Source organism: Dama dama, chromosome 10, assembly GCF_033118175.1.
Source record: "Dama dama isolate Ldn47 chromosome 10, ASM3311817v1, whole genome shotgun sequence".
Lineage (NCBI taxonomy): Eukaryota > Metazoa > Chordata > Mammalia > Artiodactyla > Cervidae > Dama > Dama dama.
Window position 1 is genome coordinate 5,793,876 of NC_083690.1, and position 27,912 is coordinate 5,821,787.

The 27,912-nt window shown below is 54.4% G+C and overlaps 2 protein-coding genes and 1 pseudogene across 3 annotated transcripts; 1 reads left to right on the forward strand and 2 right to left on the reverse strand.

Annotated features, from left to right (window-relative positions):
- Positions 1-2,504: 2,504 nt before the first annotated feature.
- On the forward strand, positions 2,505-16,487 carry ALG1 (ALG1 chitobiosyldiphosphodolichol beta-mannosyltransferase). Of its 2 annotated transcripts, none has more exons than XM_061152787.1 (13): positions 2,505-2,734; positions 3,697-3,774; positions 4,111-4,214; positions 5,423-5,571; positions 7,724-7,813; positions 8,444-8,554; positions 9,297-9,418; positions 9,571-9,609; positions 9,918-9,977; positions 11,115-11,225; positions 12,718-12,832; positions 13,689-13,807; positions 14,899-16,487. In XM_061152787.1, exons 1-13 carry the CDS (start codon positions 2,524-2,526, stop codon positions 14,985-14,987), a joined length of 1,398 nt encoding a protein of 465 aa, XP_061008770.1. In that variant the 5' UTR covers positions 2,505-2,523; the 3' UTR covers positions 14,988-16,487. The 2 variants fall into 2 exon arrangements, with proteins under 2 accessions (XP_061008770.1, XP_061008769.1); XM_061152786.1 differs by having other exon boundaries at positions 13,689-13,764.
- Positions 5,586-6,559, reverse strand: LOC133063425 (large ribosomal subunit protein eL33-like; annotated as a pseudogene).
- On the reverse strand, positions 15,658-27,232 carry EEF2KMT (eukaryotic elongation factor 2 lysine methyltransferase). The gene is made up of 8 exons (XM_061152788.1): positions 27,123-27,232; positions 25,063-25,125; positions 23,641-23,721; positions 22,955-23,056; positions 19,679-19,812; positions 19,299-19,594; positions 17,982-18,131; positions 15,658-15,920 (listed from the first exon to the last, which is right to left on the reverse strand). Exons 1-8 carry the CDS (start codon positions 27,216-27,218, stop codon positions 15,820-15,822), a joined length of 1,023 nt encoding a protein of 340 aa, XP_061008771.1. The 5' UTR covers positions 27,219-27,232; the 3' UTR covers positions 15,658-15,819.
- Positions 27,233-27,912: the final 680 nt, after the last annotated feature.

Here is a 27,912-nt window from a genome sequence, read left to right on the forward strand (position 1 = left end):
CCAGGTCTTAGTTGCGGCACGTGGGCTCTAGTTCTCTGACCAGGGATCGAACCAGGTCCCCCTGCATTGGGAACACAGAGTCTTAGCCACTGGACCATCAGCGAGGTCCCTGTATCTGTGCTTCATGTAGAAAAAGCTTAAAAAAAAAAGCATAAGTATTTCTTTATTCCTCAAGAACCAGTATTTCCTCCCTTGGGTGTGCCATTGAGCACAATTTTCCGGGAGAAGCTTGTCACCATCATCACCTGTTAATCCTTACAACAAACTCCTGACATGGGTGTTATTCTTGTCCTCTTTTATACCGTAAAGTCTGAGGCTCTGGGGGGTAAATGACTTATTACGACCCACTGTCTCACAGCTAGGGTGGTACAGGGGTTCACGCTGGAGTCCCCGTAACCATTGGGAAATCCCGCCAGGGTCCAGCCTTGGTATCTGGAAGGGAAACAATACTCTCTTGATCTACGGAAGGATTGAATTTCACGTGTCATGTTGGCCAAGTAGGCAAGCAGGACAAGCAGGCCTGGCTGGTGTGGCATCTTGTTCCTCTCTCCCTAGAGAAACGATCCCAACGCCTTCCCCAATGGGGGGTTTACTCTTCCAGGACAAGGCATTTGCCGGGGTGGCTGGTCCTTAACCTCTTAGATCATCAGAACAAGAGGGGGCCTCTCAGATGTGAAGTCCCCTCCCTTAGTTCACAGGTCGGGAAAGCCAGCTGACAGAGAGGGATGTGCTTGATCCCCTGATCAAGGAGCCTGTGAGGCGCGGGTCTCTGGATCCCAGCCCGGTCCCACCACAGACGGTGCCTGGAGGGGCGGGGTCTGTGTTCTGGTCTCATGACCCCAGCAAGACAACTGAAGGTGGGGCCTCCCTGGAAATTGGGGGGTTGAGGCTGCCCACAGACAGCCCATCCCTCCATCTACACATATTTACTCCTCCTTCCTCACCCTCTTCTGCTTGGGTTTCAAGCCCTGCCTCAGCCACACACTCACTAAGGGTGTGACCTTCAGGAGTCACAGAGCTTTTGGGAGAAGCAAATGAGCTACGTGCCATGTCCTGAGCTGGGTTTTAGGGTCCCTTGTGCTGCTCTGTCTGGGTTTTCATTGAGGGAGGAGGTGCAGTGTTGATTTTTTGTCCAACACGTGAGTGGGTGGGTGGGGGACGCCTGGAGCAGGTGGTCCCTGTGCCTGGCTCTGCGCATTCTGGGGCAGCTCCCAAGGTGAGGGCAGTGGGGTGACTTCAAGGGGACCCCTTTTAAAGTCAAAACGCTGTCACAGAGACCCACACAAAACTCTTTAGTGTGGTTACCTTGGGAGGTGAGACAGGAGGGTTAGTGAAACTTTCCCTTGTTACAGTGGATCAGTTCTGTTGCTCAGTCGTGTCCGACTCTTTGCGACCCCATGAACTGCAGCACGCCAGGCCTCCCTATCCATCACCAACTCCCGGAGTTTACTCAAACTCATGTCCATTGAGTCAGTGATGCCATCCAACCATCTCATCCTCTGTCATCCCCTTCTCCTCCTGCCCCCAATCCCTCCCAACATCAGGGTCGTTTCAATGGATACTTAACATCATTATGGTTTTTTTTCCTTCCTTGTCCTTTTTCTCTCTATATATATATATTTATTTTTCTTCTTCTTATTTTTTTGGATATGCTATGCTGCTTGTGGAATCTTAGTTCCCCCACCAGGGATTGAACCCTCAGCTCTCAGCAGCGAAAGGGCGAAGTCCCAACCACTGGACCTCCAGGGACTTCCCTACAACATGTGCTGTGCTGCCATTTCAGTCGTGTCCGACTCTTTGCGACCCTATGGACTGTGGCCCACCAGGCTCCTCTGTCTATGTGCTTCTCCAGGCAACAATACTGGAGTGGGTTGCCTTGCACTCCTCTAGGGAATCTTCCCGACCCAGGGATAGGATCTGCATCTCTAAAGACCCCTGCATTGGCAGGCAGGCTCTTTACCACGAGTGTCACCTCAAGTACAACGTACATCCTGAAAAATGAGTAAGCTCGCTGCTTGAAGAATTTTCCCAGATGGACCCCACCCACCTTACAAGCACTCAGATCGAGAAACCGACCACGACACGCCTCCCCACCAGCTCCCAACTGCCCCCACCCCAACTCACTCCCCGATCCTCCAAAGCAGATCACCCCCTGACTTCATACAATAAAGAGTCGTTTTAATTTTTATATGATAGAACCAGCTGCTATGCATTCTGGCATCTTGCCCCTTTTCTTAACATTATACAAGGTTCTAACGAACTGTTATTTCACTATACTGTAAATTATCTTAGAAATTTGAAGAAAGAAAAAATGTTCCTAGCTCCCTACATAATAACAACTTTACCCTAATCCCACTAAAGCTTGGCTCCCTGGGGCTCCTCGGAGGTTCCGCGGGTCCGGGTTTAGGGAACCAGGTTTACGCCCCTCTTGTCTCCGCCCACCTCGGAGGCTCGGTCTGCGGCTGCGCACTGCACGCCCGGCCGGCGGGAGCGCGGTCACGTGACGGGCGCCGACCCGCCAAGATGGCGGCCTCCTACGTGGCGCTCCTGGCGCTGTCGGTGTTCCTGCCGCTGCTGCTGCTGCTGGTGGCGTGGAAGCACTGGCGGTGGGAGCGCGCGGCCCGCCACGTTATTGTCGTGGTGCTGGGCGACTTGGGCCGCAGCCCCCGCATGCAGTACCACGCGTTGTCACTGGCCAAGAGCGGCTTTTCCGTGACCCTCTTGGGGTTCTGCAGTGAGTGCCCGGGGCTCCGGGAGGGAGGCTGCTCTGTCAGCCCCTGACCCTCGGCTTTGACCATCCCAGGGGGCGGGCCGCGGCGGGGGCGCCCGCTTTCTCTCTCTCCTCCCTCGGGCAGCCCTCCGAGACTGTTATGGCCTGGACAGCTGTTGCGAGGTTTCTGCATCTCCACCCCCGCCCCAGCCTGGATGTTGCTAGAGACCTAGGAACAGTCAGCATTAACCGAGCGCCTGCCATATGCCAGGACTGTGCTAAGCTAGATGAACTCAGTGCATAGTCTTACTTATTCCTCCTAGTAAGTGGAAAGATGGGACTGGAACCCAGATGGGTGTGACCCCAGGGCCAGTGCTGGTAAGCACATCTCTGAGGCTGTGTCTGAGCCGACCGGCAACTTATCTCCATTCCTCACCCTCATTGCAGAGCTCTGCAGGCAGGAGATGTTTCATTTTCTCAGCATGTTGAGCTTTTCCCCTTAGTGTGAGGGGGCAGAGGTGTCTGCTCCTCCATCTTCCCCCACGCTGACATTTTCAGAAGGTAGCTCTAAACATACCCCATATCAGGGGAAAGCAGGAATAGTACCGGTTGCCTCAGGTCCTTGTTTAGAGTCTGCTACCCCAGGGTGAGGCGTGGGAGTGGAACTTCCTAGAGGTCTCCCTGTGACGTGATAATTCCATCATCCAGGAAACCTAGGTCAGCTTGAGTGCCTGCCGTGTGCCTGGCATTGTGTTAAGTGGATAAGATTCCGACCCTCCTCCTGTGGTTGGTCTAGAGAAGTCTGGACAAGAACTGGCCTCATTCTCTGTTTTAGCTACTGAGGAATAGAGAGGTTTGGGGAAAGTCTTACTTTCCAAAACGCTCTTCCTTATTCAGACTGGGGAGGGGGTGAGGGGTGGGGCAGGATCATCAGACTTTAAATTAGGTTGTCTTGTCCAGCATATTAAAGAGGACATTCTTTTCAGACTCCAAACCCCACGATGAGCTCTTGCAAAGCGACAGAATTCAGATTGTGAGTCTGACAGACCTTCAGAGACTTGCAGGTAGGAAGCACTCAATTCTAGATTCTGTGTGTGTGTGTGTGTCTTGGTGGGGGGGAATCTGCAAATTACCAAGAAGCCCCTTTATTAGTGGGGCTTCCCAGGTGGCTCACTGGTAGAGAATCTGCCTGGTAAGGGAGGAGATGCGGATTCAGTCCCTGGTTGGGGAAGATCCCATGGAGAAGGAAATGGCAACCCATTCCAGTATTCTTGCCTGGGAAACCCCACGGGCAGAGGAGCCTGGTGGGCTACAGTCCCTGGCGTCACAAAGAGTCAGACACAACTTAGCAACTAAACACCAACAGCCTTTACTAGTGACAGCTCTTTTCTGTCTTGCAGTCGGGCCCCACATTCTCCAGTATGGAGTCAAAGTTGTATTCCAGGCAGTGCACCTGCTATGGAAGTTGATGTGCGTGGAGCCAGCAGCCTACATCTTTCTCCAGGTATGTGTCAGCCCCGCCTCCCACTGTGAGAACCACTGTTGATAGTTTTCTTTACTTTCTAGTCTTTTAACAATGTACAAACTGGTAAATGAATTGCATATTCATGTGTGTGTATGTAAACTTTTAAACACTTGAGTAGGAGCCTGTGGTCTGTGTCCATCCTGTTTGATATCCATCCTTTCTGTTTTTCAGTGTCATTGCAGATAGTTACTTATCACATATCTAAATGTTTTACATGCATTATCTCATTTAATTTCTCACAACAATCTTAAGAAATAGGTTCTTGTGTTATGTACACATAGAGATGAGAAAACCCGAACCCAGAGAGGTTCTGTAAATAACAGATTGTCATACAGCTGGGAAGTGGTGAAGTGATTTGAACTAGGTCTTCATTCTAGTTCTGAAGTTATGGTCTTAGCCTCTTACTGTCACTGCTTTTTAACAGAAAAGTTTCTTCTTTTAATTGACTGTATCGTATCCCAATGTGATATATACACTGCTGTATTTATTTAGTATCATCTTAATAAACACTCAGATTCTTCCTTTTTTTTTAACATATCTGGCAAAGTGGCTAAGAGCGTCAGTGAACATATGTCTTTTGCATGGGTCCAGTTTCTCTTTTAGGATAAATTCCTAGTAAGGGAAGTGTTTGGTCAGAGTCCATATACTTTAAAATGTGATTACTGGATAGTCCTAGAGTAAGGTTGGGTCATTTTATCCCCCACCCAACAGGGAGGCCTTTCCCCCCTCATCCTCACCACCACCGGCTATCATAAGTGTTATGAGTTTCCATTCTGACAGATGAAAAATGGTACCTCCTTGTTCCATTTTTCATCTCCTTGCGTATCAGTGCTCTTGTACTTTTTATGTTGATCAATTTTCTTTTCTTTCTTTCTTTTTAAATATTTATTTGGCTGTGCTGAGCCTTAGTTGTGGCATGTAGGATCTAGTTCCATGACCAGGGATTGAACCAAGCCTACCTGCATTGGGAATGTAGTCTTGGCCACTGGACCATCACGGACAACTATCTGATCAGCTTTCTTTTTTACGACTTTTTATACTTTTTGGTGAAGAAGAGGGTCTTCTGCTTATCGATTTTCAAGAGTTCTGTAAACATAATCGACTCTCTGCCATGTATGTTATTTTCACTTGGTTTATTCTCAACCGTGGTCTGGTTCCTCCTTTTCATTCGAGTCTCTCTTTCCCAGAACCCTCCGGGCCTGCCTGCCATTGCTGTCTGCTGGTTCGCGGGCTGCCTCTGCGGGAGCAAGCTTGTTGTCGACTGGCACAACTACGGCTACTCCATTATGGGTCTGGTGCATGGCCCCAGCCACCCCCTCGTTCTGCTGGCCAAGTGGTGAGGGTCTGGAAGGAGGGCGCAGACACTGACCCCAAACTGCAGTGGGAGGAAGGGCCAGTGCAGAGACCTGGGGAAGCTGGTCCCCTGTGTGCCCTGTAGGGGCGAGGGCAAGGCTGGGGTATTGCCCATAACTGCTCATAACCAGTGATAAAAACAGGCCTGAGCAAAGGAGGGCGTTTGTTGGCCCGTGAAACTGAGAAGTCTTGAGAAATGGACTTTGAGCACAGAAAGGGAGTCATCAGGGCCCTGTTCATCTCTCTCTTTCCACACTTCCTTCTGGAGGTATTTCTCAGGTTCTGGGAGCCCCTTGCTCCCATCCGCATTCCATTCAACTCTGTGGGGAGAGCAAGCCTGACTCCTGCTCACCTGGTGTCCTCTGACCCCCACTGAGCCTGGGACGCTTCAGGACCCTGTGGTCTCAGGCTCGGGACAAGTGCTCAGCCGGAGAGCTGGGGTCCCTGGTGCACGCACACCGGATCCCCAGATGCAAAGTGGGGGCTGCTGTTGACAGCTGGGGGTGTGGGCCACAGTCTGTGAGCTGGGGGGAGGGAAGAAGGGCCTCGGGAGCAGGTTGTGCTTGCAGGAGGAAGCAGTGCCGTGTTCTTTTCTTTAACAAATCCACACTTTTATTTATTTACTTTTCAGTAAGTTTAAGTCCTTGAAGGGTACAGTGTCACACAGATTCTGTGTCCAGTGTTCTTAGCAGGAAGCTTGCTTCAGAATTTGGCAGAAACCATGCCACTCATGTTTCTATGAGCGTGAGTTGTCTTTCCCCAGATTACTCTGGTTTTGTGAGGTTCTCCACCAGGCGTCACTTGTTCTTTGCTTTATACACACAAGCACATCTCTTGCCTGGATAGAATTCAGCTTCATCTCAAGCACATACACCTTCAGTTTTCAGGATAGCTGTGTGCTCCCTCTGGTTCTGTAGACCCCGCTTACAGCCTGCAAAAATGGCCTTGGACCACCACAGCCTGCCAGACATACTGGTCACTTTAGAAGTCCTGTTCCCAGCAGGCTTCCACAGGGTCCAGGATGGCTGAAAGAGCCAGTGCCGGGTTCTGAGCCCGAGTTCTACCGCCTGCCTCGGCACGGACTTGTGGCCTTGAGCCATCGGCCGGCTGCAGCCTTTCCCCTGGTGGGTCACTTGTGGGTGGAAGTCACGGCGGCTGTCAGCGCACTGGCTGCATGCCCAGCCTCAGCCCGTCCAGACTGCACTGCCGCCCAGGGAGGGCGTCCTGTGACCACTCTCCTTTTACAAACCAGGAAACTGGGGCCGGGGGCCCATATGTCACATGCCACACAGCTGATAAGTGTGAGTGCCAGCCTTCCATGCCTGGGACGGACTTCCTCTGGAGCTTTCCCTGCATCCTGAGTGAGGACCAGGCCTTGGTTCACCCACACATTCAACAACCCTGCTTATTTCCAGTTCTTTTTCAGTTCTTCTGGTCACTAGAGCTCGTGTCTCAGTATGGAGCTAATCTGTGGATATCGCCTTTCTGACATTTGCTAGGGCTTCCCAGGTTGCACTAGTGGTAAAGAACCCACCTGCCAGTGCAGGAGACCTAAGAGACGTGGGTTTGATCCGTGGGTTGGGAAGATTCCCTGAAGGAGGGCATGGCAACCCACTCCAGTATTCTTGACTGGAGAAGCTCCATGGACAGAGGAGCCTGGTCGGCTACAGTCCATGGCATCGCGAATAGTCAGACAGGACTGAAGCGACATAGCACGCCGCACGCGCAACATTTGCTCAGCTCCCTTTGTGACACAGTGGGAGCGAGCCTCAGCCCCACAGCCTTTGCAGGGAACAGTGCAATGTGGCTGAGATTTAATGATGAGGCCTTTATTGTATTTCTCCTTCATTTTATGGCAGGAGAGACTGGATTTTCCCTTCCATAGTGGTAATATGATTTCCCTCGAAAGTAATTGTGTTTAAGCTGAAAAGCAATCTGATTTAAAGAAAGATGTGAAGGAAATAATAGTACAGGTGGTGGAACTCAGTGCCAACACTGGGAAGGCACCTTGCCAGTGACCTGATTTGAGAGACCCCAGCTCTGCAGCCTCTTCGATATCAGAAGGTTTCAATACCTGCGGCTGGTGGTGGTGCTTGGCCCAGGGCTCCAGGTTGAACACTGATACTTCTCTTCAGGTACGAGAAGCTTTGCGGACGCCTGTCCCACCTGAACCTGTGTGTGACCAACGCGATGCAGGAAGACCTGGCTGAGAACTGGGGCATCAAGTAGGGGTCCCTTCCAGCGCCGTGACTCCCAGCTGCTGTGTCCTGTTGGCAAGGCATTGGGAGTTCCCGGGGGTCCGGGGAGTGGTTGCTCGTTTGGGGGAGCTGAGCAGGGAGGAGGCTGGAGTTTTTTTTGCCAGCCAGCCAGGCGGTCCAGGCAGTTTTGGTGTTGAACCTCCTCTCTGTGCTTCTCCCAAGTAATTCTTTTTTAATTGGATTTTTTTAAACTTTGGGTTTTTTGTTTTGTCTGGTCACGCCATGTGGCAGGTGGGATGTTAGTTCCCCAACCAGGGATTGAATGCAGGGCCCCTGTGTTGGAAGTGCAGTGCCCTAACCACTGGACCGCCGGAGGAGTCCCTCTCCAAGTCATTCTGAAGTTTACTGTTGAGACTTGGATCTCCAAGCACCCTTCTTCTGGATCCTTCTGGGTTTTATTTTCTTTAGGCCTTTCTTTGCCCCTCCCTAGAGCCACCCCACGGAGAAGGCAATGGCAGCTCACTCCAGTACTCTCGCCTGGAGAATCCCAGGGATCGGGGAGCCTGGTGGGCTGCCATCTATAGGGTCGCACAGAGTCGGACACGACTGAAGCGACTTAGCAGCATCAGCAGAGCCACCCCAACGATCTCATTGCAGAGCTGTGACCGTGTATGACAAGCCGGCATCTTTCTTTAAAGAGACGCCCTTGGACCTGCAGCATCAGCTCTTTATGAAGCTGAGCCGCACCTACCCTGTGTTCAGGGCCCGGTAAGTCTGCTATCTTCGGCTTTCAGGATCTTGTTTTATGTTCGCTGCTGACTTGGGGATCCATCAGACCAGGGGTTGGCAAACTAGGACTGCAGGCCTGCTCTGTTTATTTTTATAAATAAAGTTTTATTGGAATGCAATGCGTGCATTCATTTACATATTGTGCGTGGCTGGTTCCGCACTGCGAGAGCATAGCTGAGCTCGGCAGCAGAGCCCATGTGGCCTCCACAGCCTACAGGGTCTACTCCTTGGCCCTTTAAGGCGGTGTTTGCCCTGCACTAGTCTGTGGGTGTCCTTACCCTCCTGCCGGGGTTCCTGACCCTGTGGCAGGGTGTGTGCACCTGTGTGTTCTCTGGGCACCTCCTGGGGGGTGAGGAGAGCCTCTGTGAACAGCCCTCTGCACATCTGGTCTTTGTTCAGTAACCTGGGGGCCTTTAGAGGGGGTCACAGCACCCTCGTCTTAAGTCGAGGGGGTGATTAGAACAGTAAGCCCCCTGAAGGCAGGGCTGAGTCGGTCTTGTCTGCTGCTGTGGGCTCAGCATCTGGTGACATATAAGTAATAGGGATAAAGAGAGAAGGCAGGTGCAGGTCGGCGCCCAGGCCCTGGGTGGTCGGGCCACCTGGTGACTTGGATGTGGCCATACCCCGACCGCTGCCTGTGGGCCTCGCTGGTGGGAGACGGCTGTCCCAGGGCCCGAGAGCCTGCTCTGTGGCAGCTCACGGGCCCTGTCTGCTCCTTCAGCTCAGAATCCTCGGACCCGGGCACGGAGCGGTCAGCCTTCACGGAGCAGGATGCCTTGAGTGGAGCGGTGACCCATCTCTGCGGGCGGCCGGCCCTGTTGGTCAGCAGCACGAGCTGGACAGGTCTCAGGACCCTCCCGGGCATGTGGGGCTCCTATGAGCATCAGTCCTGCGCCCCTACGTATTCAGGGCCCCGATGAGAAGGGGAGCGCGCTGAGCTGGGTGGGGAAGAACCTAGAAACCAACTCATGACACTCAGTTCTCTTTTCTCGTAGAGGACGAAGACTTCTCCATCTTGCTGGCGGCACTAGAAAGTAGGTGTGTGGCTGTGGTCAGGAGCTGGGCTTGCCGGGGTGTCCTCAGCTGCGGGATGCTCTCTTGGCCTTGCGTGGTGCCCTCGGCAGAGTGTTCCAGGGCCACTGGGCAGGCCAGCCTGAGGACACAGGGTGGTGGTGGGCCCGAGTCCCTCTTTGGGTCAGTGAGTGACCCGCCTGGCCTTGAAGCATCCCCTCCAGGATTGTGTGGCTGGGAGCAGTGCCCTGCCCTCCACCCCTCCCATTAGCCCCTTTCTCACCCGACTACCTGGTCTTGATTTCACGTATTTATTTTTTTTTAAATGCAGAATTTGAACAGTTGATCGACAGTGGGGAAAGCCTTCCTTCTCTGGTTTGTGTCATAACAGGTACCCACCAGGGAGCACCCCTGTTCTGTATTAGATGGGGTGCTAGAGGGGACAGAAGGCCCTCCCCACGTCAGGCCTGTGATGTTTGCTGTCTGGTTGATCCTCACCCTAACTCTCCGATGCGTGGTTCTCTCTGCCAGCTTAACAGAGGGGCAGGCTGAAGTTCACAGGGTCTTCATGGCAGGGCACAGAGTCTAGATTTGAACCTCAGATCAGGTGACCTCAGAGATACTGAGCTTTTCTACTACACAGTGGTTTTCGAGCCTCTTCTCTTAGAAAATAATTCTCTTTCTTTTTTTCTGGCTGTGGTGGGTCTGCGTTGCTGTGCAGACTTTTCTCTGGTGGCAGGGGGTGGGGGCCGCTCTGCAGCTGCGGTGTGCAGGCTTCTCATCGTGGCAGCATCTCTCATTGCAGAGCGCGGGCTCTAGGGCATGTGGGCTTCAGTGGCTGCAGCGTGAGGGCTGAGTAGTTCCGGCCCCCCAGGCCCTGGGGCACAGGCTCAGTAGCTGTGGCACACGAGCTTAGTAGCTACACAGCACTTGGGATCTTCCTGGATCAGAGAACTAACCCATGTCTCCTGCATTGGCAGGCGGATTCTTTACCACTGAGACACTAGGGAAACCCTCTTTTGTTTTCATTTTTAAATGAGCGTCTGCTGTCCAATGTAAACCTGTTTCCAGTGCAGAGAGAGAAGCAGAGGAGGTTTGGTTGGAGGAGGAGGGCCCTGGGCCAGCAGCCCTGCCTTGAACACCCCTCTCCTCCTGGCCCCCTGGACCCCCAGGGGTGGCAGGGGCCCACTGCTCAGGCCGTGCTGCCTGGGGGTCCTCGGTAGGGCACAGGGCAGCCTGTGTGAGAAGCTGTCTCGGTGACAAACTCTGATGACTGGCCAGAGTTTGTCCCAGACACAGTCCCAGCCTGAGGTCCCCTGGGCACAGGTTGCTGGGGGAAGGGCCGTGGTGTTAGCGGTCAGGGTGCACACCCCTGGGGGGGTGTTTCTGGAGGGCGCCTGGCTGGGGGCCTGATGGGGAGCTGCTGAGTGTGGGCCGCCTTCTCACACCCTCGCAGGGGCTTCCCAGGCCTGGGGCTGTGGGTCGGGGTGGAGGGGCGCCCAGTGGGTGACTGCATCTCCCCTGCCAGGCAAAGGGCCTCTGAAGGACTATTACAGCCGCCTCATCCATCAGAAGCGTTTCCAGCACATCCAGGTCTGCACCCCGTGGCTGGAGGCTGAGGACTACCCCTTGCTTCTGGGTAAGAGTGTCTGGTGGGAGGCCTGCCAGAGAAGGGAGGGCTTTACAGGGGAATACCCGAGAGCAGCGGGCCTCCTGGGGGCTCAGTGGTAAAGAACCTGCCTACCAATGCAGGAGACAGAGGTTTGATGCCTGATCCGGGAAGATCCCCTAGAGAAGGAAACGGACACCCACTCCAGTATTCTTGCCTGGGAAATGCATGGACATTTCCAGAGGAGCCTGGTGGGCTGCAGTCCATGGGGTCACAAAAGAGACCCGACTTAGCAACTAAACAGCAACAAACAACCCAAGGGCGGCTGCTGCTGCTGCTGCAAAGTCGCTTCAGTCGTGTCCGACTCTGTGCGACCCCATAGACGGCAGCCCACCAGGCTCCTCTGCCCACAGGATTCTCCAGGCAAGAACACTGGAGTGGGTTGCCATTTCCTTCTCCCAATCCGAGGGCAGGGGACAGTTTTTCTGAAAAGGGCCAGATGGTAAACGTTTTACCAGCTTCTTTTGCATATTCCCTGTTTTTATAACTCTAAAGATTTAAAGCCATTCTCTGCTTGGGGGCCCTCCACACGCAGGCCTCAGGCTGGGATGGGTCCTGGCTTGACTCCTGGAGGCAAGGCAGTTTCCTGGTGCGCCTGCTCCTCCCTGTCTGTTTGCCAAGGTCCCGTCTGAGTGCTCTGGGGCTCCACGCCACCCAGCTCAGTCCTGCTGTTCCCATGGGCAGAAGGGCGGGGCTGGGCTGGGTTAGGGCCACTTCCCGTCAGGGAGGTGCAGAGACCAAGAGTTCAACAGTGCGGACTTGGCTAGTGAGGACAGCCGCCCGCCTCTTGCCATCTTGACCCCTCGGGGAGAGTTTGTTGGCTCCGTGCTGATCGATCTCAGCATCATCATCTCGGGCGGGCCGTCCCTCTGCAGGCAGGAGCTCCCAGAGCGCTGAGTGATACGAGGGTGCATCCTTGGTTCTGTCTACACAGTGACAGCTGTTTTTCTGTTGGGTCTGCTCTGGGTTCTTTCTGTAATTACTGTGATAAAACACAAACAAATACATGCCATTTTCCCACTTTTTAATGGTGTGCAGTTCACTGGCACTGATTACATTCACGGTCTCTTGTGATCACTGCCACTGTGTCTTGCCAAAACATTTTCATCACCCCGAGCAGAAACTCTGAACTCAGTAAGCAATAATTGCTGCAACTTCTAAACCAAATTGTGGTTAAGGAGAAAACGAGGGTCCGTTTATATAAAAACGTTGGTGACGGGCCCAGAGTTCTCAGACAGGGCAGAGCAGACAGGAGCAGCAGGTGGGAAGCACCCCTGTGTCCCTGCCTCAGGCCAGGCCACTCGGCCAGCTCCAGGCATCCGGACGCGGGCTTGGGGGCGTGATTGGCCCGTTTCCTCTCCTCCCTGCAGGCCTCGGTACACGGCCCTGTGGCTGCGTGGTCACCAGGCGTGCAGCCGGCGCTGACCTCGCCCTCGCCCTCACCCTCACCCTCACCTTGCAGGGTCTGCAGACCTGGGCGTCTGCCTGCACCGGTCCTCCAGCGGCCTGGACCTGCCCATGAAGGTGGTGGACATGTTTGGATGCTGCCTGCCCGTGTGTGCCGTGAACTTCCAGTGGTAGGAGCGAAAAACCCAGTCCCCCGGGGTTATATTCTCACATCAGCAGCTGGAGGGGTGGCAGGGGTGGCGGGGAACCAGCGTGGTTAGAATTGCCGGGAAACCTCCTGGGAGGGTGCCGCTTCTGATCTGTGCAGCTCAGCCATCCCCGGGGAACAGGAGCCCCTGTGGTCCCCGTGGGTGGGCTGTGCCCCACCAAACGGAGTGCCTTCCACTTTGATGCTGAGTAAAAATGATGAATCAGATACTCTTCGGGGGCGTGGCATGGTAGCCAGAATTGCCCACCCCACTCACAGGGACTTATTTCTCTGTCCCTTTTGTCTCAGCTCACGTAGTTGGGTTCGAGTCAGTTGAATGTGTCTATTTCTGTCTCCGCTCTTCTTGGAAAAGATGGGCAGGAGAGGGTAGTGTTAGAAGAGGTTTAGGTGCAGTGGCCCCACCATGAGCAGAAGGGCCAGCTTCTAAATGGGAAAGCCAGGATGTTAGACTCTGGGTTCACATCACGTTGGGATCAGCCCCTGATCAGTTCTGAGCCTGCCTCCAGTGTGGTTGCCTTTTACCTGATTTCTCTGCTGTGGGATTAAGAGAAAAACAAACAAACAGAACTCATCAAGAAGAGCGCACACAGCACAAAAAGCCCAGATGCCCCTTCACTGCCTCTCCTTCCCCAGATCAGTGTGCATTCTTAACACGTGTCCTTCCAGGTTGTTCTTCAGTTCAGACGCAGGAGTCTAAGGACAGGCGCCCTGAAGGGAAGGACAGACTGACTGTTCCTGACCCCCGGCTTAGCCCGTGGGTGGGGTGGGTTCTGTTCTCCTCCTGAGAGCTCTCATGCCCCCCGCCATTCTCTCTACAGCTTACACGAGCTTGTGAAACACGGGGACAATGGGCTGGTCTTCGAGGACTCGGAGGAGCTGGCAGCTCAGCTACAGGTGGCCTTGTCTGTCTGCTGCACACCGGGGCTCGCAGGCTTCGGTGATTTGTTGTTCTTGCCGCTGGGCGGGTGGGCGGGTGGGCGGGCCTGGGCTCGGTCTGGCTGAGGGAGCAGCAGTCTCAGACGCTGGCCCCAGTGGGCCTGGGCAATCAGGGCTCGCCCCACCTGCCATCTGGGTGTATGGAGCTCACACCACACAGATGATGCTAGAGCTGAGTGGACTGTGCTATTTAAGGGGTACTGGATGGAGGAGGGAGAGGGAGGCGTGAGGGGTGCTTCGTGGACCAGCCTTGCGAGATGGGTGGGTGTCTTCAAAGGGTACTTATTTCTTACTACAAATTACAAAAAGTAATACGTCGTCATTCTTGACAGTTGAGCCCAAAGGCAAGAAACTTTGGAAAGGCCCAGAAAGAATTTTAGACTTTGCTATAGTCTCTGTCAGAACAGCTCAACTCTGTTGTCATGTGAAAGCATCCAGTCTGTGAATGAAGGGGCGTGGCCATGTTCCAGTAAAACTTTGTTTACAAGTTTTATTGGACAAGTGAGGGCCGCAGGTGTCCCACAGGCTGGCATCTGCAGACACCTTAGTTTAGCAAGGTTGGCGAGAACACAGGCATCGCCTGGATCTCAGCACGTGGGCAGGACGGTGCTCGGCAGACGGCGAGGGGGTGGTGCTCCTGGTGGGAAGAACCGCAGAGCCTGGCGGAGCAGGGGTGGGGGCTGCTGCAGGTCACGGGATGCGGACGGTGTGGGTGTGAACGCCGCCGCCGTCAGGTCGGAACCGCAGGGGGTGGAGTGGGCTGGGGCCGGAGGGCTCCCCTGTGTCCTGTGGGAAGGGGGGGGCTTGCTGGGTCGGGGATGGGGGTCAGAGGTGATGAGAAGGGTTATCATCAGGTTTGGTGGGGAAGCTGGGCCAGAGCGGGAGTTTCGCTGGAAACCCCGGGACGCGGGTGGTTCTGCAGGTGTTGGGGAGGAGGGAGGGTTTCAGTAGGATGACGGGGGGTGGGGGGGGTGTCTGGCAGCTGGGTTTGGGGTGCGGCTGGGAAGGGGGAGGAGGGGCAGCTCAGGGGGTGGGGACCTGGGGTGGGACCGGGAAGCCGTGACGAGGTAAGTTCTCATCTCATTCTTCCAGACACTTTTCTCGAGGTTTCCCGATCCTGCTGGCAAACTGCACCAGTTCCGCGAGAGCCTCCGGGAGTCAGAGCAGCTCCGCTGGGATGAGAGCTGGGAGCGGACGGTGCTCCCTTTGATTTCGGCCACGTGAGGTGTCCTGTACCCCCCGCCTCGCCTTTCCTCTTCCTCCCCAGCAGCCCGCCCGCTCCTGTCCTCGCGGCTGGCGCTGCTGGCTGGATGCCGTGGAGTGGCGCCGCCTGGTGGACGGCTGCTGGAAAGACAGCAGTGGGCACTGCCTGGGGAATAAAGCTCACGTTAACCAGGGGTTGGTGGCCCAGGAAGCAGGCTCAGCCTCCTTTCTTCTTTGGAGGCTCTGAATTCCTTCTCTCTTTTCTTCTGTCTTCTGTGAGTCTCTCCCCCCCCCCCCCCCCCCCATAAACTGAGGCGGGTGGGAATAACTTTCCCGTTATTTGCTTGTGGCATCTTCAAGATCCGTTTTGTCTCCTGCATTTGCCAAGTCATGTCCCTGATATTTTGATTCCTGCCTTGAAAACAGGCACCGTAGGCCACCCCCGCCCCACCCTGGCCCCGGGAAGGGACCCTAGGATGTATCCCACATGCAGCATGGCTCTGTGAGGGACGTGTGTCCAGGTTGGGGAAAACACACTTGGTAGATGTTTTTATCTGCACAAATGAAATGCTTCTGTCTTAGCCAAAAATTTCACTTCTGACTTAACGGCGATTTGCTTAAGAAATAAGCCAGCTGGCAGAGAGAGGGTACCCACACACTCCAGCAGTTTATATTTTGTTAGAACACTTTATGGCTCCGGATTCAGAATTTAACATCTTTTGAACATTCAAGTCCAGTGGAAGTTTTATCAGATTCTTTCCAGGACAGTGATTTGATTTTCAGGTTGCCCTTCAGAACCATCTGTAAAAACTACAGCGTTAGTTTCAGAATTGCCATCTCTGAGTGCTCTTCGTAGGGAAACAGTTTCTGGTCGTGATGAGGCACCTCTTCCCACGGGATCCCAGCCCGGCCTGGAAACAGAACAGATACATCTCAGGGTTCTGGGGTTGGGGGCGGGATGCCACCCTGTCAGGATGGGGCTTTGGGACAGACACCCGGAACCAGCCTCCAGGGTGGGACCAGGAACCCCCTAGGTAAGCAGCTCACAGCAGCGAGGTTTCCTGTGTCTGCCCACTGGGCCGTGTGCGTCCCTCGGAGGTCACGGCCTGTTGGTTCCCCGTCGCTCTCTGCCTCTCTGCTCCACCCTCTCACCGAGCACAGCTCAGTAGGAGCCGAGGTCTGAAGGCACGTCTGCCTGACCACTCAGCCTGGTGCCTTCAGAGGCTGGGCCTGCGTCAGAGGGGCTTACGTCCTCTGTAAGCACGGATGTCTGACAAGTCCCTGGCATGGGTGGTTTTGTCATCAGTTTTTTATGAATGAAAAATCAGTATTTATAAAAAGGAAATACTAGACACACTGTTAAGTCTCATGATCCTGCTGTCCAGGTATAACATGTTAATGTTAAATAGCCTGTATGAAAGTCCCCCGTGTGTATTAATAATGTCATTTTTAAAAATAAAAATGGGCTGTATATGCTGCGTGTGTGTGTGTTAGTCACTCTGTCGTGTCTGACTCTCTGTGACCCTGTGGACTGCAGCCCGCCAGGCCCTCTGTCCATGGAATTCTCCAGGCAAGAACACTGGAGTGGGTTGCCATTTCCTTCTCCAGTGTGAATTTTAGTAGTAGTTTAGTCGCTAAGTTGTGTCCAACTCTTGAGACCCCACAGACTGTAGCCTACCATGTTCCTCTGTCCATGGGATTCTCCAGGCAAGAACACTGGAGTGGGTTGCCATTTCCTTCTCCCATATGCTGCATACATACGTATACATATACAGCACATACAGTATATGTATATACTCTATATGCTGTTTAGTACTCAGATTTCTTCACTTAAAATGCAGCCTGGAGGGGACTTCCCTGGTGGTCCAGTGGCTAAGACTCTGCGCTCCCAATGCAGGGGGCCCAGGTTCCACCCCTGGTCAGGGAACTGGATCCCACACACCACAACTAGAGATCTTGCGTGCTGCAACTAAGACTTGGAGCAGCCAAATACATATTAAAAAGCTGTATTCAAAAATACAGCATGGATATTTTTTCTTGTAAGCATCTGAAAAAAACCTTCATTATTCTTTGAGGCCAAACACCCTGTCAGTGGGACAGGGGGGTGGGTGCTGGTCATCTCTCTCGGCAGAGGCAGCCGTGGGAGGGCTTTGCTTGGTTTGGGGGTGGGCTTGGGGCTGGTGCAGGGCTCTACACGGCTGTCTGGTCTGTGTGGGAAGCCCTAATGACACCTGGCACGTGGTTGGGGATCGCAGGGCGGGGGTTGTGGGGTGGCGGGTGGAGACTGTGAGCTGGGTGCCTGGGTCTAGTCCCTGGGTGCCTGGATGATTACTTAGTCACCCTGTACCCATGTTTTTCTGGGTGAGACAGGATGACAGCAGCCTTATGCCTCCACCAGGTACTAGAGGGGCTGACACAGGTCAGGTCTAAGGACAGCACCCCTGCCCCCGCAGCCGAGTCAGGCAGACCCCCTTTCTCTGAAGCACCCCGACTCTTCCATTTACTGTGTGCTTGATCCAGCGATGGTGACCGTCGCTTCCCCAAGGGCCCCCTGCCTGCCAGCCCTGTCCCACCTCCGAGGGGGATGTTTCTGCTGTACAGTGAGGACCCGGAGAGAGTGGCCCAGCTCCTGTCTACCCTGATACCGGCTGGCGTCCACCGCCCTGTCCGTTTCACAGACAAAGAAAGACTAAAGGCTCTCAGAACCCCTAAACACGCAGTAGGACTGCTGCTCTCAGACCTCCGAGGACACTGCATAAGCTGCCTCTCTCCTCCCCCGCTGACCTAGGTGGAGGGTGGGGGTGTCTGTCCAGCACACCATGGTCTGGGGCTTCCTGATTTGTCTCCAGGTTACCCCCCACCCTTCTCTTACTTTCCTGGTTTCTGCCCTCCCTGGAGTACTGTGTGGGGCCAGTGCAGTGATGCTGCAGGCCTCTCAGAGACAGCAGCCTGGCCTGGGGCCCGGGGCTCACCCAGCTCCGTGGTGAATAGCTGGCATGTCTCCGGGTTGCGGATGGTGAAGGCAATGTAGGCATCAGGAGCCCGCTGGTCCTTCCGGCAGGCCGAGAGCTTCCGCAGGACCCCGACCAGGGAGAGGACCGTTTCAGGACAATACAGCACGTCTGTGATGGAAACCCAGGTTACTGGAAGGGCTCTCGGGATGAGGGCCTCCGTGCTGACACTCGGGAGATGAAGGCCCGGAAAGCAGTGGTTTAATTAGGTTTGTGCTCTTGGACGGTAAGAAAATTACATTGGGTAAAAACAGAAAACCTTAGAGCAAAGCAAAAAGGCTGCTGAAAGACACTACAACACATGAAAAATATCCAGGACTCACTGGCATTCCTTTACAAGAAAAAAAATCCATTCTTTGCCCGTGGCCTGTTTAGAAGATGCTTAATGAAGCAAAGCTGAGTCTGCCCCAGGCTTCTGGTTTCCTTCCTGTGGGGACAGGCCCCCTCCCGCCCACCAGCTGGGCCCGTGGGGGCCGCTGCTTAGACTCCGTGCTCTGCTGCCCTCAGTCTGGGTTTCAGGGCCGTGCCGGGGCCTGAGTGCAGCACCACTGGCCAGACGGGCTGGGTGACCTCGGCGGAGGAGGACGGGCCTGTTGGTGGCCAGGCCACACGCCACTTTCCTCAAGGGCCCCGTCCTTGCCCCAGAAGTGGGTGGGCCCTGCTTGTGGGGCTCTTTTGTGGACCCAGGACAGAGGCATACAGGCAGCGCCCTAGGCATCAGAGACGCACAGGTGTGCACGGAACGGACGTGGGGCCCCAAGAACCCCTTCCCCGACCCGCGGCCTGGCCCAGGGCACAGAGAGGTGTCGGGATCAGGTCGTTGTCCATGGTCCTAGAAAGATGTGGCTGCAGTGGCCACTTCCGTCCCCATCTGAAGACAGGGGTGTAGGTGGGGCCGGCCCCCTGGGGCTACTCTGGCTTTCTCATCTTTGTTCTGGAAGAGACTGAGAGGCCTCCCTCAGGCTGCTGGAGAGGGACGTGAACTCTGGCCGCTGGGCTGTGGCCTGGCTAAGACTGGTCCCACTGGTCTGGTGCCCTGGGGCCTGTTCTGTTCATTGCACACCTTGCCAGGCAGAGCTGGTTCCTCCATAGGACGGACCATTCGCGTGGGAGGGCGCGTGGCCTCTGTCTCAGACGGGGCGGCTGCAGCCTCGGGGCACCCAGGAGGCACGCCCTGTGCTGTGGGGTCACCCTGGAGGCCCTTACAACCCAGGTCCCACCATTCCTCCCGCCAGGCAGCGTCCACTGCCCGTGTCCCTGCTGGGAGCTGGGCGGTACCTGCGGCAAGGACGACATCCGGCTGGAAGGCTGCGAGCTGCGGCGCCGTCACTGTGTCCCAGTCCAGCTGGGCCACCGTCACCCGGGGGCGCTCTGCCTTGGGGGTACGGGGTCCCGGGTGCTGCGCCCGGGCATCTGTGCCTGGCGCCAACGAGAAGCCGTTGAGAAGGACGTTCCCTCGCAGCTGCTCCAGGACGCGGCTGTGACAGTCGCTGAAGACGTACGCACTGGGCTGGCATGCCTTGCAAATGGCCAGGCCCGTGAGGCCGGCCCCGCTGCCCAGCTCTAAGGCTGTCCTGGGAGGTGGGGAGAAGGCGCTGTGGCCACGGGTGCGGGGCAACAGACCCGCCTGGGGGCCCGGCCCTGCGCCCCCAGCTCACCTGTGAGCGAACACCGCTGGGTTCTCCACGGCCCACTCAGCCAGGTAGAGTGCGGCGTTCCACGTGATCAGGCCAGTGGTCCCATGGGACACGATGGCGGTGCTCTCGCAGAGGGTGACTGAGTCACCTGAAGGCTGGGTGGAAACCAGGACAAAGAATTACTAATCCAGCAATCAGGGCGGGTCTGGGGGCCTCGGGGACCACGTAAGAAAGTAGGATTGGAGTCTAAACCATCACATTAGACATCACGGAGCCGCTGGCAGGTTCTGAGCAGGCGGGTGATACAACCCTCATGTGCTCAGCGTGTCGGTGGACAGAAGAGGGAGGCAATGTGGCTCGAGGAGGACCCAAGCCAACAGGCATTTTCTGGAAAAGCCCAGGGGCCCACCTAGCAGGGAATTGGCCTGCTCTGGTAGCGGGGGCAGTGAGACACCTGGGGAGAGGCCTGTAAGGCCACTAGAAACACTCAGAAATGTGTGATAAATGACAGAAATCAGCATTTCAGAAATAAAGGCTGCTCGAAGGAAGGCAAGAATAAAAATAAAAGGTAAAAGGAGATAAACCCTTAAGTATAATTGCTCAGTCGTGTCTGACTCTTTGTGACCCCATGGATTGTAGCCTGCCAGGCTCCTTTGTCCAAGGGATTCTCCAGGCAAGAGTACTAGAGTGAGTAGCCATTCCTTTCTCCACGGGATCCTTCCAACTCAGGGATCAAACCTGGGTCTCCCGTATTGCGGGTAGATTCTTTACTGTCTGAGCCACCGGGGAAACCCTTAAGAGAGGACATGAAAAGCAGTGAAGTTAAGACATTGTCACAGGTTCAATCATTTCCTCCCCAAATTTGTATGGTGAAGTCCTAACCTCTGGCACCTCAGAATATGACCTGTTTTTGGAGATGGGGCCTTTTTTTTGGCGATGCTGTGTGACTTGTGGGGTCTGAAGTTCCCTGCCGGGGGACTGAACCCTGGGCCCTCGGCAGGGAAAGCGCAGAGTCTTAACCACTGGACTGTCAGGGAACTCCTGGAGATGGGGTCTTTATGGAGGGAATCAAGTTAAAATGAGGGCGTAAGGACACACATGCAAGGAGAAGACGGTCGTCTGAGGCCCAGGAGACAGGCCTGGAGCACATCCCTCTCTCTCAGTCTCAGAATCAGCCCTGCTGACACCCCTGATTTTGGACTTACAGCTTCCAGATCAACATTCAGAAAACTAAGATTATGGCATCTGGTCCCATCACTTCATGGCAAATAGAAGGGGAAAAAGTGGAAGCACTGACAGATTTTTTCTTGGGCTCCAAAATCACTGAGAACAGTGACTGCAGCCATGAAATTAAAAGATGCTTGCTCCCTGGAAGGAAAGCTATGACAAACCTAGACAGCATATTAAAAAGCAGAGACATCACTTTGCCAACAAAGGTCCCTATAGTCAAAGCTATGGTTTCTCCAATAGCTTTGACTATACTGACCTTTGACTATATGGACATGAAGTCATGTTCAGGTGTGAGAATTAGACCATAAAGAAGGCTGAGCACCGAAGAATTGATGCTTCTGGATTGCAGTGCTGGAGAAGACTCTTTAAGGTCCCTTGGACTGCAAGATCAAACCAGTCAGTCCTAAAGGAAATCAACCCTGAAAATTCATTGCAAGGACTAATGCTGAAGCTCCAATCCTTTGGCCACCTGATGGGAAGAGCCAACTCACTGGAAAATACCCTGGTGCTGGGAAAGACTGAAGGCAGGAGAAGTGGACGACAGAGCATGAGATGGTTGGATGGCATCATTGACTCAATGGACATGAGTTTGAGCAAGCTCCAGGAGATAGTGAAGGACAGGACAGTGTGCTGCAGTCCATGGGGTTGCAAAGAGTCGGACACAACTGAACAACTGAACAACACCAAAGTGACATGATCTGCAACGGATTGAAGTCCTACTGGAATGACAGGAGACCAGTTCACCCTCTTTAAAGGGAAGAGTCAAGTCTGTATCCTGCCTTTCTTCCACAACCAAGTACAGACAAAAGGAGGCATTGCCTTACAAAAATCTCTCCAGCTAATGAAAACAAAATGATTCAGAAAGTCACTCTTTTACATCCTCCAATAAATTAATGGGTCTAAGCTTTAGGCATCCGTAAGTGCTACTACGAAGCAGATAAAAACAGGTGATTAGCCTTCTGGGACCTATGCAGTGTTCTTGCTAAGGGATCAAACAGACAAGCGTCCCAGTGAGCCTCCGAATCCAGCCTCCAGTTTGTGGGGAACAGAGGACAGAGGAACAAGCTGAACAGCATCACATGTGTGCAATGAAGGCCAGCCTGCACAGAGCTGTCCAGCCCAAACCGCCAGGGAGAGGAGGAGCTGGGGGAACCGTGGATGAAGGGAGGTTTTGAGCCAGACCTTGTTAATGGACAAGACTAAGTGCAGGCGTCTAGAGTTGAGTGCACGGGACAGTGATAAGACCTCCGAGTGATGACTCTGAAAGGGAGGGAGGGTGGGCTGGGATGGAGGTGGGTCAGAGGGGGGCCTTGTGGGCTGGCTGCCAAAGTCCTCGGCTAGACTGGCAATTACCATGGTGGCCGCCTTGCAGCAACTTGATAATCTAATTCTTTGCATGGCTTTTTGTATCTGTGTTTTATAATAAAAGGTTAAAGAACAAACAAAAATTGTTGTGTGCAAAATGGATGTTTGTGGGACAGGAAGTCAGACGACCAGCCAGGAGGCCACAGCATTTATCAGGCTGGTGATCGTGGCAGTGGACAGCAGGAAAAGACTGCCATCCTGCAACAGTAGTAGGAATGTATGCATGCTACTTCGCTTCAGTTGTGTCCCGACTCTTTGTGACCCCATGGACTGTAGCCCACCAGGCTCCTCTGTCCATGGGATTCTTCAGGCAAGAATACTGGAGTGGATTGCCATGCCCTCCTCCAGGGGATCTTCCAGACCCAGGAATCGAACCTGTGTCTCTTATGTCCCCTGCACTGGCAGGCGCGTTCTTTACCACTGAGCCACCTGGGAAGCCCACATCTATCCATCAAATATTTATTGAAGTCTGAGCACCAGGTCGCTGCTGTGCAATTCACGTGTGTTACCTAATTTAACCCCAGGCACCCAATAAGACAGGTGTTTTCTGCGGAAAGGCTTGGTTTATACGTGGGGAAACCAAGGCCCAGGAAGGTTAACTGACCTCGTCTAAGACCACAGAGCGGAAGAGTCAGGGACTGAACCCACACAAGGCTGACGGGACCCTGAATTAACCGTGTGTGGAGGGTGCACGTCTCCTACCAGCAGATAGCTCCGGTGGCAGTGGGTGGGCTCCTCAGCCGTCAGGACCTCCGCCAGTGCCTGGTATAGCTCATCCGATGGTTCTGTGTGGGCAGCCTCGTGCTGGGGGCGGGCAGGGACAGAGCATTCGCGGGACGGTTAAGTCGATCCTTGTGATTCAAACCAAGGTTCCACCTCTTCGCTTTTACTCTGACTTGTAAAAATGGCTGGAGGATTTTCACCACATTTGGAGGGGAGATTCGGGATGTGATTGACTGAATACAGGTCACTTGGTGGGGGGGAGCTGGGGGGATCTCCGAGAAGGGTAGAGAGGGTGCAGGTGAGGTGTGGTGTAGGGCAGCAGGAAGCAGGTGGGGTTTCCCACACTCAGGGGCTGCCTGGGTAGGACTGGGAAGGTTCCGTGGGGTGGGGGGAACCAGGACCACAGAGGAGATGCTGCCACTGCTAGAGACCCCTGGAAGCAGACAGGAAGGACCCTGGCCTCTCCCTTCCTCCCACTCTCCACAGTGTCTCACTGATGGAAGCCCGCTGGGAGCAGCTGCCCAGGGAGCCCCCTGCTCTACGGGTGTCTGCAGAGCAGGAAAAGAGAACGGGGTGGATCTGAGCTGCAACAGGCTAAGTCCACCTCTGAAGAGCCGGCTGGGTCCCAGACGTTGCCTACTGGGTGGACAGTGCCTGTCACTGACCTTTCTGATGAGCTCGGAGAGAAAGCTCCGGACATACTTCACTGATGGTGGGTGCTTCACACACAGAGGGTGCTTCACAGTCTGTGAGAAGGAACACAGTGTGGGTTGCAGGTGAGACTTTATCTTAAGTCTTCCACGGGCTTCGAGTGAAATACAGGGCAAACCCCAGTTACCCGATCCCTGGATTTCTGGCCCTGAGTGATCCTCATGCAACTGAAAGAGTTTAAGATATCAGCCCTTTCCTAAAAATATTTCTCCACTATAGTGGCACAAGGAGATCAAACCAGTCAATCCTAAAGGAAATCAACCCTGAATATTCACTGAAAGGATTGACGTTGAAGCTGAAGCTCCAATACTTTGGCCACCTGATGTGAAGAGCTGGCTCATCGGAAAAGACCCTGATGCTGGGAAAGACTGAAGGCGGGAGGAGAAGGGGATGACAGAGGATGAGATGGTTGGATGGCATCACTGACTCAATGGACACGAATTTCAGCAAACTCCAGGAGATACTGGAGGACAGAGAAGTCTGGCGTGCTGCAGTCCATGCAGCTGCAAAGAGTTGGACACAACTGAGTGATTGAATGACAATGCTGGCACAGACCACGGCAGTGTTTCTAATGCTCTTTCTGGGCAGGAACATGGAGCATATGGACCCAAGCTAACACCCTGCTATAGACTGAATATCTGTGTCTACCCCAAATCGACATGTTGACTCTAATACCCAAGGTGATGCTATCAGGAGGGGCCTTTGGGGTGTGATTATGTTATAAGGGTAAAACCTCCATAAGTGGAATTAGTGCCCTTTTAAAAGAGACCTCAGAGAGTTCCCTCTGCCCCCTGAGCCATGTGAGGACATGGCAAGAAGACAGCCCTCCATGAATGAGGGCTGTGGGCCCTCAAAAGACACTGAATCTGCTGGCGTCTTGATCTTGGACCTCCCAGCCTTCAGAACTGAGAGAGAGAAATTCCTGTTGTTTATAAACCATGCAGTGTGTCGTGTTCTGTTATACCAAGACTAAGATACCCCTCAGTATGTCCAAACCCCACCTCCAAAAAGCAGGGGCCCACCCACAACTAGAAAAAGACCCGGTGGACAAGATGTGCCTGCTTATTTTCCCTTTAAAAGTAAAGACGAAAGTCTCTGAGCAGCGAGCAAAGGCTAGATGTACCTACAGCTGTCATCCCCATTTCCTCTGTGGACGCTTTTAAAAAACATCCCCCAGATTCCCTCCTCTCATGCAGCATATTGTGTATTCTGATGTCTTTATCTAAGAAAACAAAAGAGCCTGAGTTGTCTGAGGCGCTCACGCCAGATGTAATGTCTTTCATTTTAAAGGATACACGCGCACCCAGGGTGCTTCTGTTACCTCTTCATGGGGAAATCAGGCCAGTGATGCGTTCCAGGGATTCTGTGATTCTTACCTTCTGCAAAATATCCAGCAGCAGCTCAGAGCCTGAAGAGTCCCTTAGTTTCTCTTCTAGGCTCTATCCAAAGAAAGAGAGGTGCTTAAGAGAGAGAAATCTCAAGGGCGTTATCACAGGAACATTAAACATGCAATAGGACATGTTGGCAAAGTGCTAAGTGATCTCTCCCCAGGGACCTGGGGCCAAATGATGCAGAAGCCACAGGCAGCTGAAAGCCTGACCTTGAGAAGTCCTGAGTTACACCTGGATGAGTCACAGAAAATGTCAGAAGACAGGCTGCTGGTTTGCATTAGCCATGGCAGCTTAGTCTCACCTGGGTCTCACAGACCAGCTCTGTGGCTGAACTGGTCAGCCAGGAATTACGGGGGGGCCATGGCCTTAACACCTGACGGGCTCCCCGAGACCTCCCCGTGGCAGGCGGGCTGCTTTACTCCGCAGGTCCCAGCTCCTGCGTCATCTCCTTGGAAGGCCTTCCTGACCCCCAATTTGATACATTTGTTTTATTGACTTTACAGCCAATGTCATCTCCCCGTGCTTTCTTGCTTATTCATTTACTTGTTTATCCTCTGGCTCTCCCATCTGGGCAGGGCCTTGTCTGTACACTGCTGATCCTGGTGCCTGGCTTATGCAAGGCATTCTGTAAACATGTGGTGACAGAATGAAATCACGAGCTAACCCATATTCATGTAATCCTGGGACTTCCTGGTGGTCCAGTGGTTAAGAATCCAAGCTTCCACTGCAGAGGGCACGGGTTTGATCCCTGGTCAGAGAACTAAGATCCTGCCTGCTGGTGATGAGGCCAAAAAACAAACAACCGCCCCCCCACCCCCACATATTCATGTAATCATGACAACAGTCCTATGAGGTTATATCATTATAACTCCATTTTACTAATAAAAATATGAAGGTACAGAGAGACAAAGTCACTTGTCCAGGGTCACACGGCTTGTGGAGAGTCGGCCCAGGATTCAAAGCTGGCAGGCTGTCTCCCAGATCTGAGCTCTGACTTTTGCAGTCAAACCAATGACAGCAATAGTCCCCACCACATGGGTGCTGTGGGTGAGCCTATGCCAGCACTTAGCATGGGCCTGGTGAAGAGTAAGCACTCATTTCACGTAAACAATTATAGGCGATACGCATGGGCCTCACAGATGCTGTTATGAAGGTTTAAATTTTGGGTTAAAAAATGTACATATTCCTTTCTGACGGGAAATGATCTCCTAGGATGCCAAATGATTTATGTCAGTGAAAGAACACAGATGACTGATCTCCCCTCTTAAGATGGGGCAGACCTGGGGAGGGCTCTGTGTCCAAACTGAGTCATCCCAGTGAGCTCACCGCACGTAAATTATGAAGGACGCAGTGTCATTAGAGCCCCTGCCTTGGCAGAATAAAGCTTCTACCCCGGCCCTGAGCCTGTGTGCAAATGGCAGGTCCCTAGGGCAGGGAGGTGAGCTCTTCTGTCTCTTTTCGGGACTGTTTTGTACCTCCCTGCCTCTTCCATCAGCTGCCTCTGAGAGGACCTGTCCAAAGCTGCTGATACACATGAAAAGCTGGAGGCCCGAGAGGGCCTGTGACCTGGTCACTGAACTCAACACAGCGAGATCTCCCGCTGTCCTGAGCATGCTGGCTGCTTAAACGAGAAGCAGCAGCTGTTACCCAATGGCTAGGATAACAGGCTAAAAAACCTTTTTTTTTTAACCAACTGTACATGACCCTAAAAAACCCAAAGAAAAGGAGAGCTGGGAGGAAATCTCACATTCCTCCGATTCGTGGGGCTCTGTCTGCAAAGGCGGTGAAGGGCGGCGAGGGTCCAGGGGAAGACGGTGCTGAGGGCTGAGAGCAGGGTGAACCCAAGGGCGCACCGGTGGAGCGCCTGCCCCCTCGCCGGCAGTCCGCGCGGCCCCGGCGATCCCGGGGGACCGGACGTGCTGCTCGGACCAGCGAGGCAGCAGAGGCCATCACGTGGCAGAGAGGGCGGGGGTGTGAGTCCGCAGCCCCGCTCACCGCGAACCCCCGGCGCTCCCCACCCACCTTCCGAGCCCCTTGCCGCCCACCTGCCAGGGGAAGGAGCGCAGTGCGCGCGCCGCCAAGAAGCGGCGCTCGAAACCCCGCAGCAGGCGCGCGGCATCCGCTCTCTCCTCCGGCGCCATGGCGGGGCGGGGCCGCGGCGTTGCCCCGGAGACTAGGCGGGAGCAGGGCTGTGATTCGAGGCGGCCCAGGGCGGCGCGCGGGGCCGGGGTGGGGCTCGGGGCGGGGCCAAGAGCCGCTCCGGCCCTGGGAGGCGGGGCTCAGAGCTCAGGAGGCGGGGCTTAAGGAAGGAACCTGTTCAGGAGGCGGTGCAGTTCAGCAGGTGGTTCGTGCGGTGGTGGGCGGGGCGTCGAGGGGAAGTTGGAGGTGGGGCCACGGCAGAAGGGGGCGGGGCCATGGCTTCGATGAGGGCGGAGTCAGACTTTGGCGCCAAGTTTCGCTGGGCGGGGCACCGAGGGCTCCCGGGAGAGCGTTCAGTCAGGCCGAGGGCCAGGTAATCCTTCTCGTTGTTCCAGCACTTTTTCGACTGTCTTTTTGGCAAGACCCCTACGGGTAGAAGCGTCGTCCCTTGAGCCTTATCCTAGCCCTCCCCCGACTCCTCTGGGACTGTGGCCTCAAGCCCAGCCTCGGGTGCGAGGGTCGCCTCAGGGCCTGTGGGCTCAGCCCGCGGCTGCCCTTTCTCTCCGTGGCCAAGGGCGCTGAGGTGAAGGTGTTGGTTTGCATCTTTACCTCAGCCCTGCCCCGTACACAGAGGGCGAGGAGAGACCGAGGAGAAGAGCAGGCCCCTCCAGGTTGGTCGGTGGCAGTTTTAATACG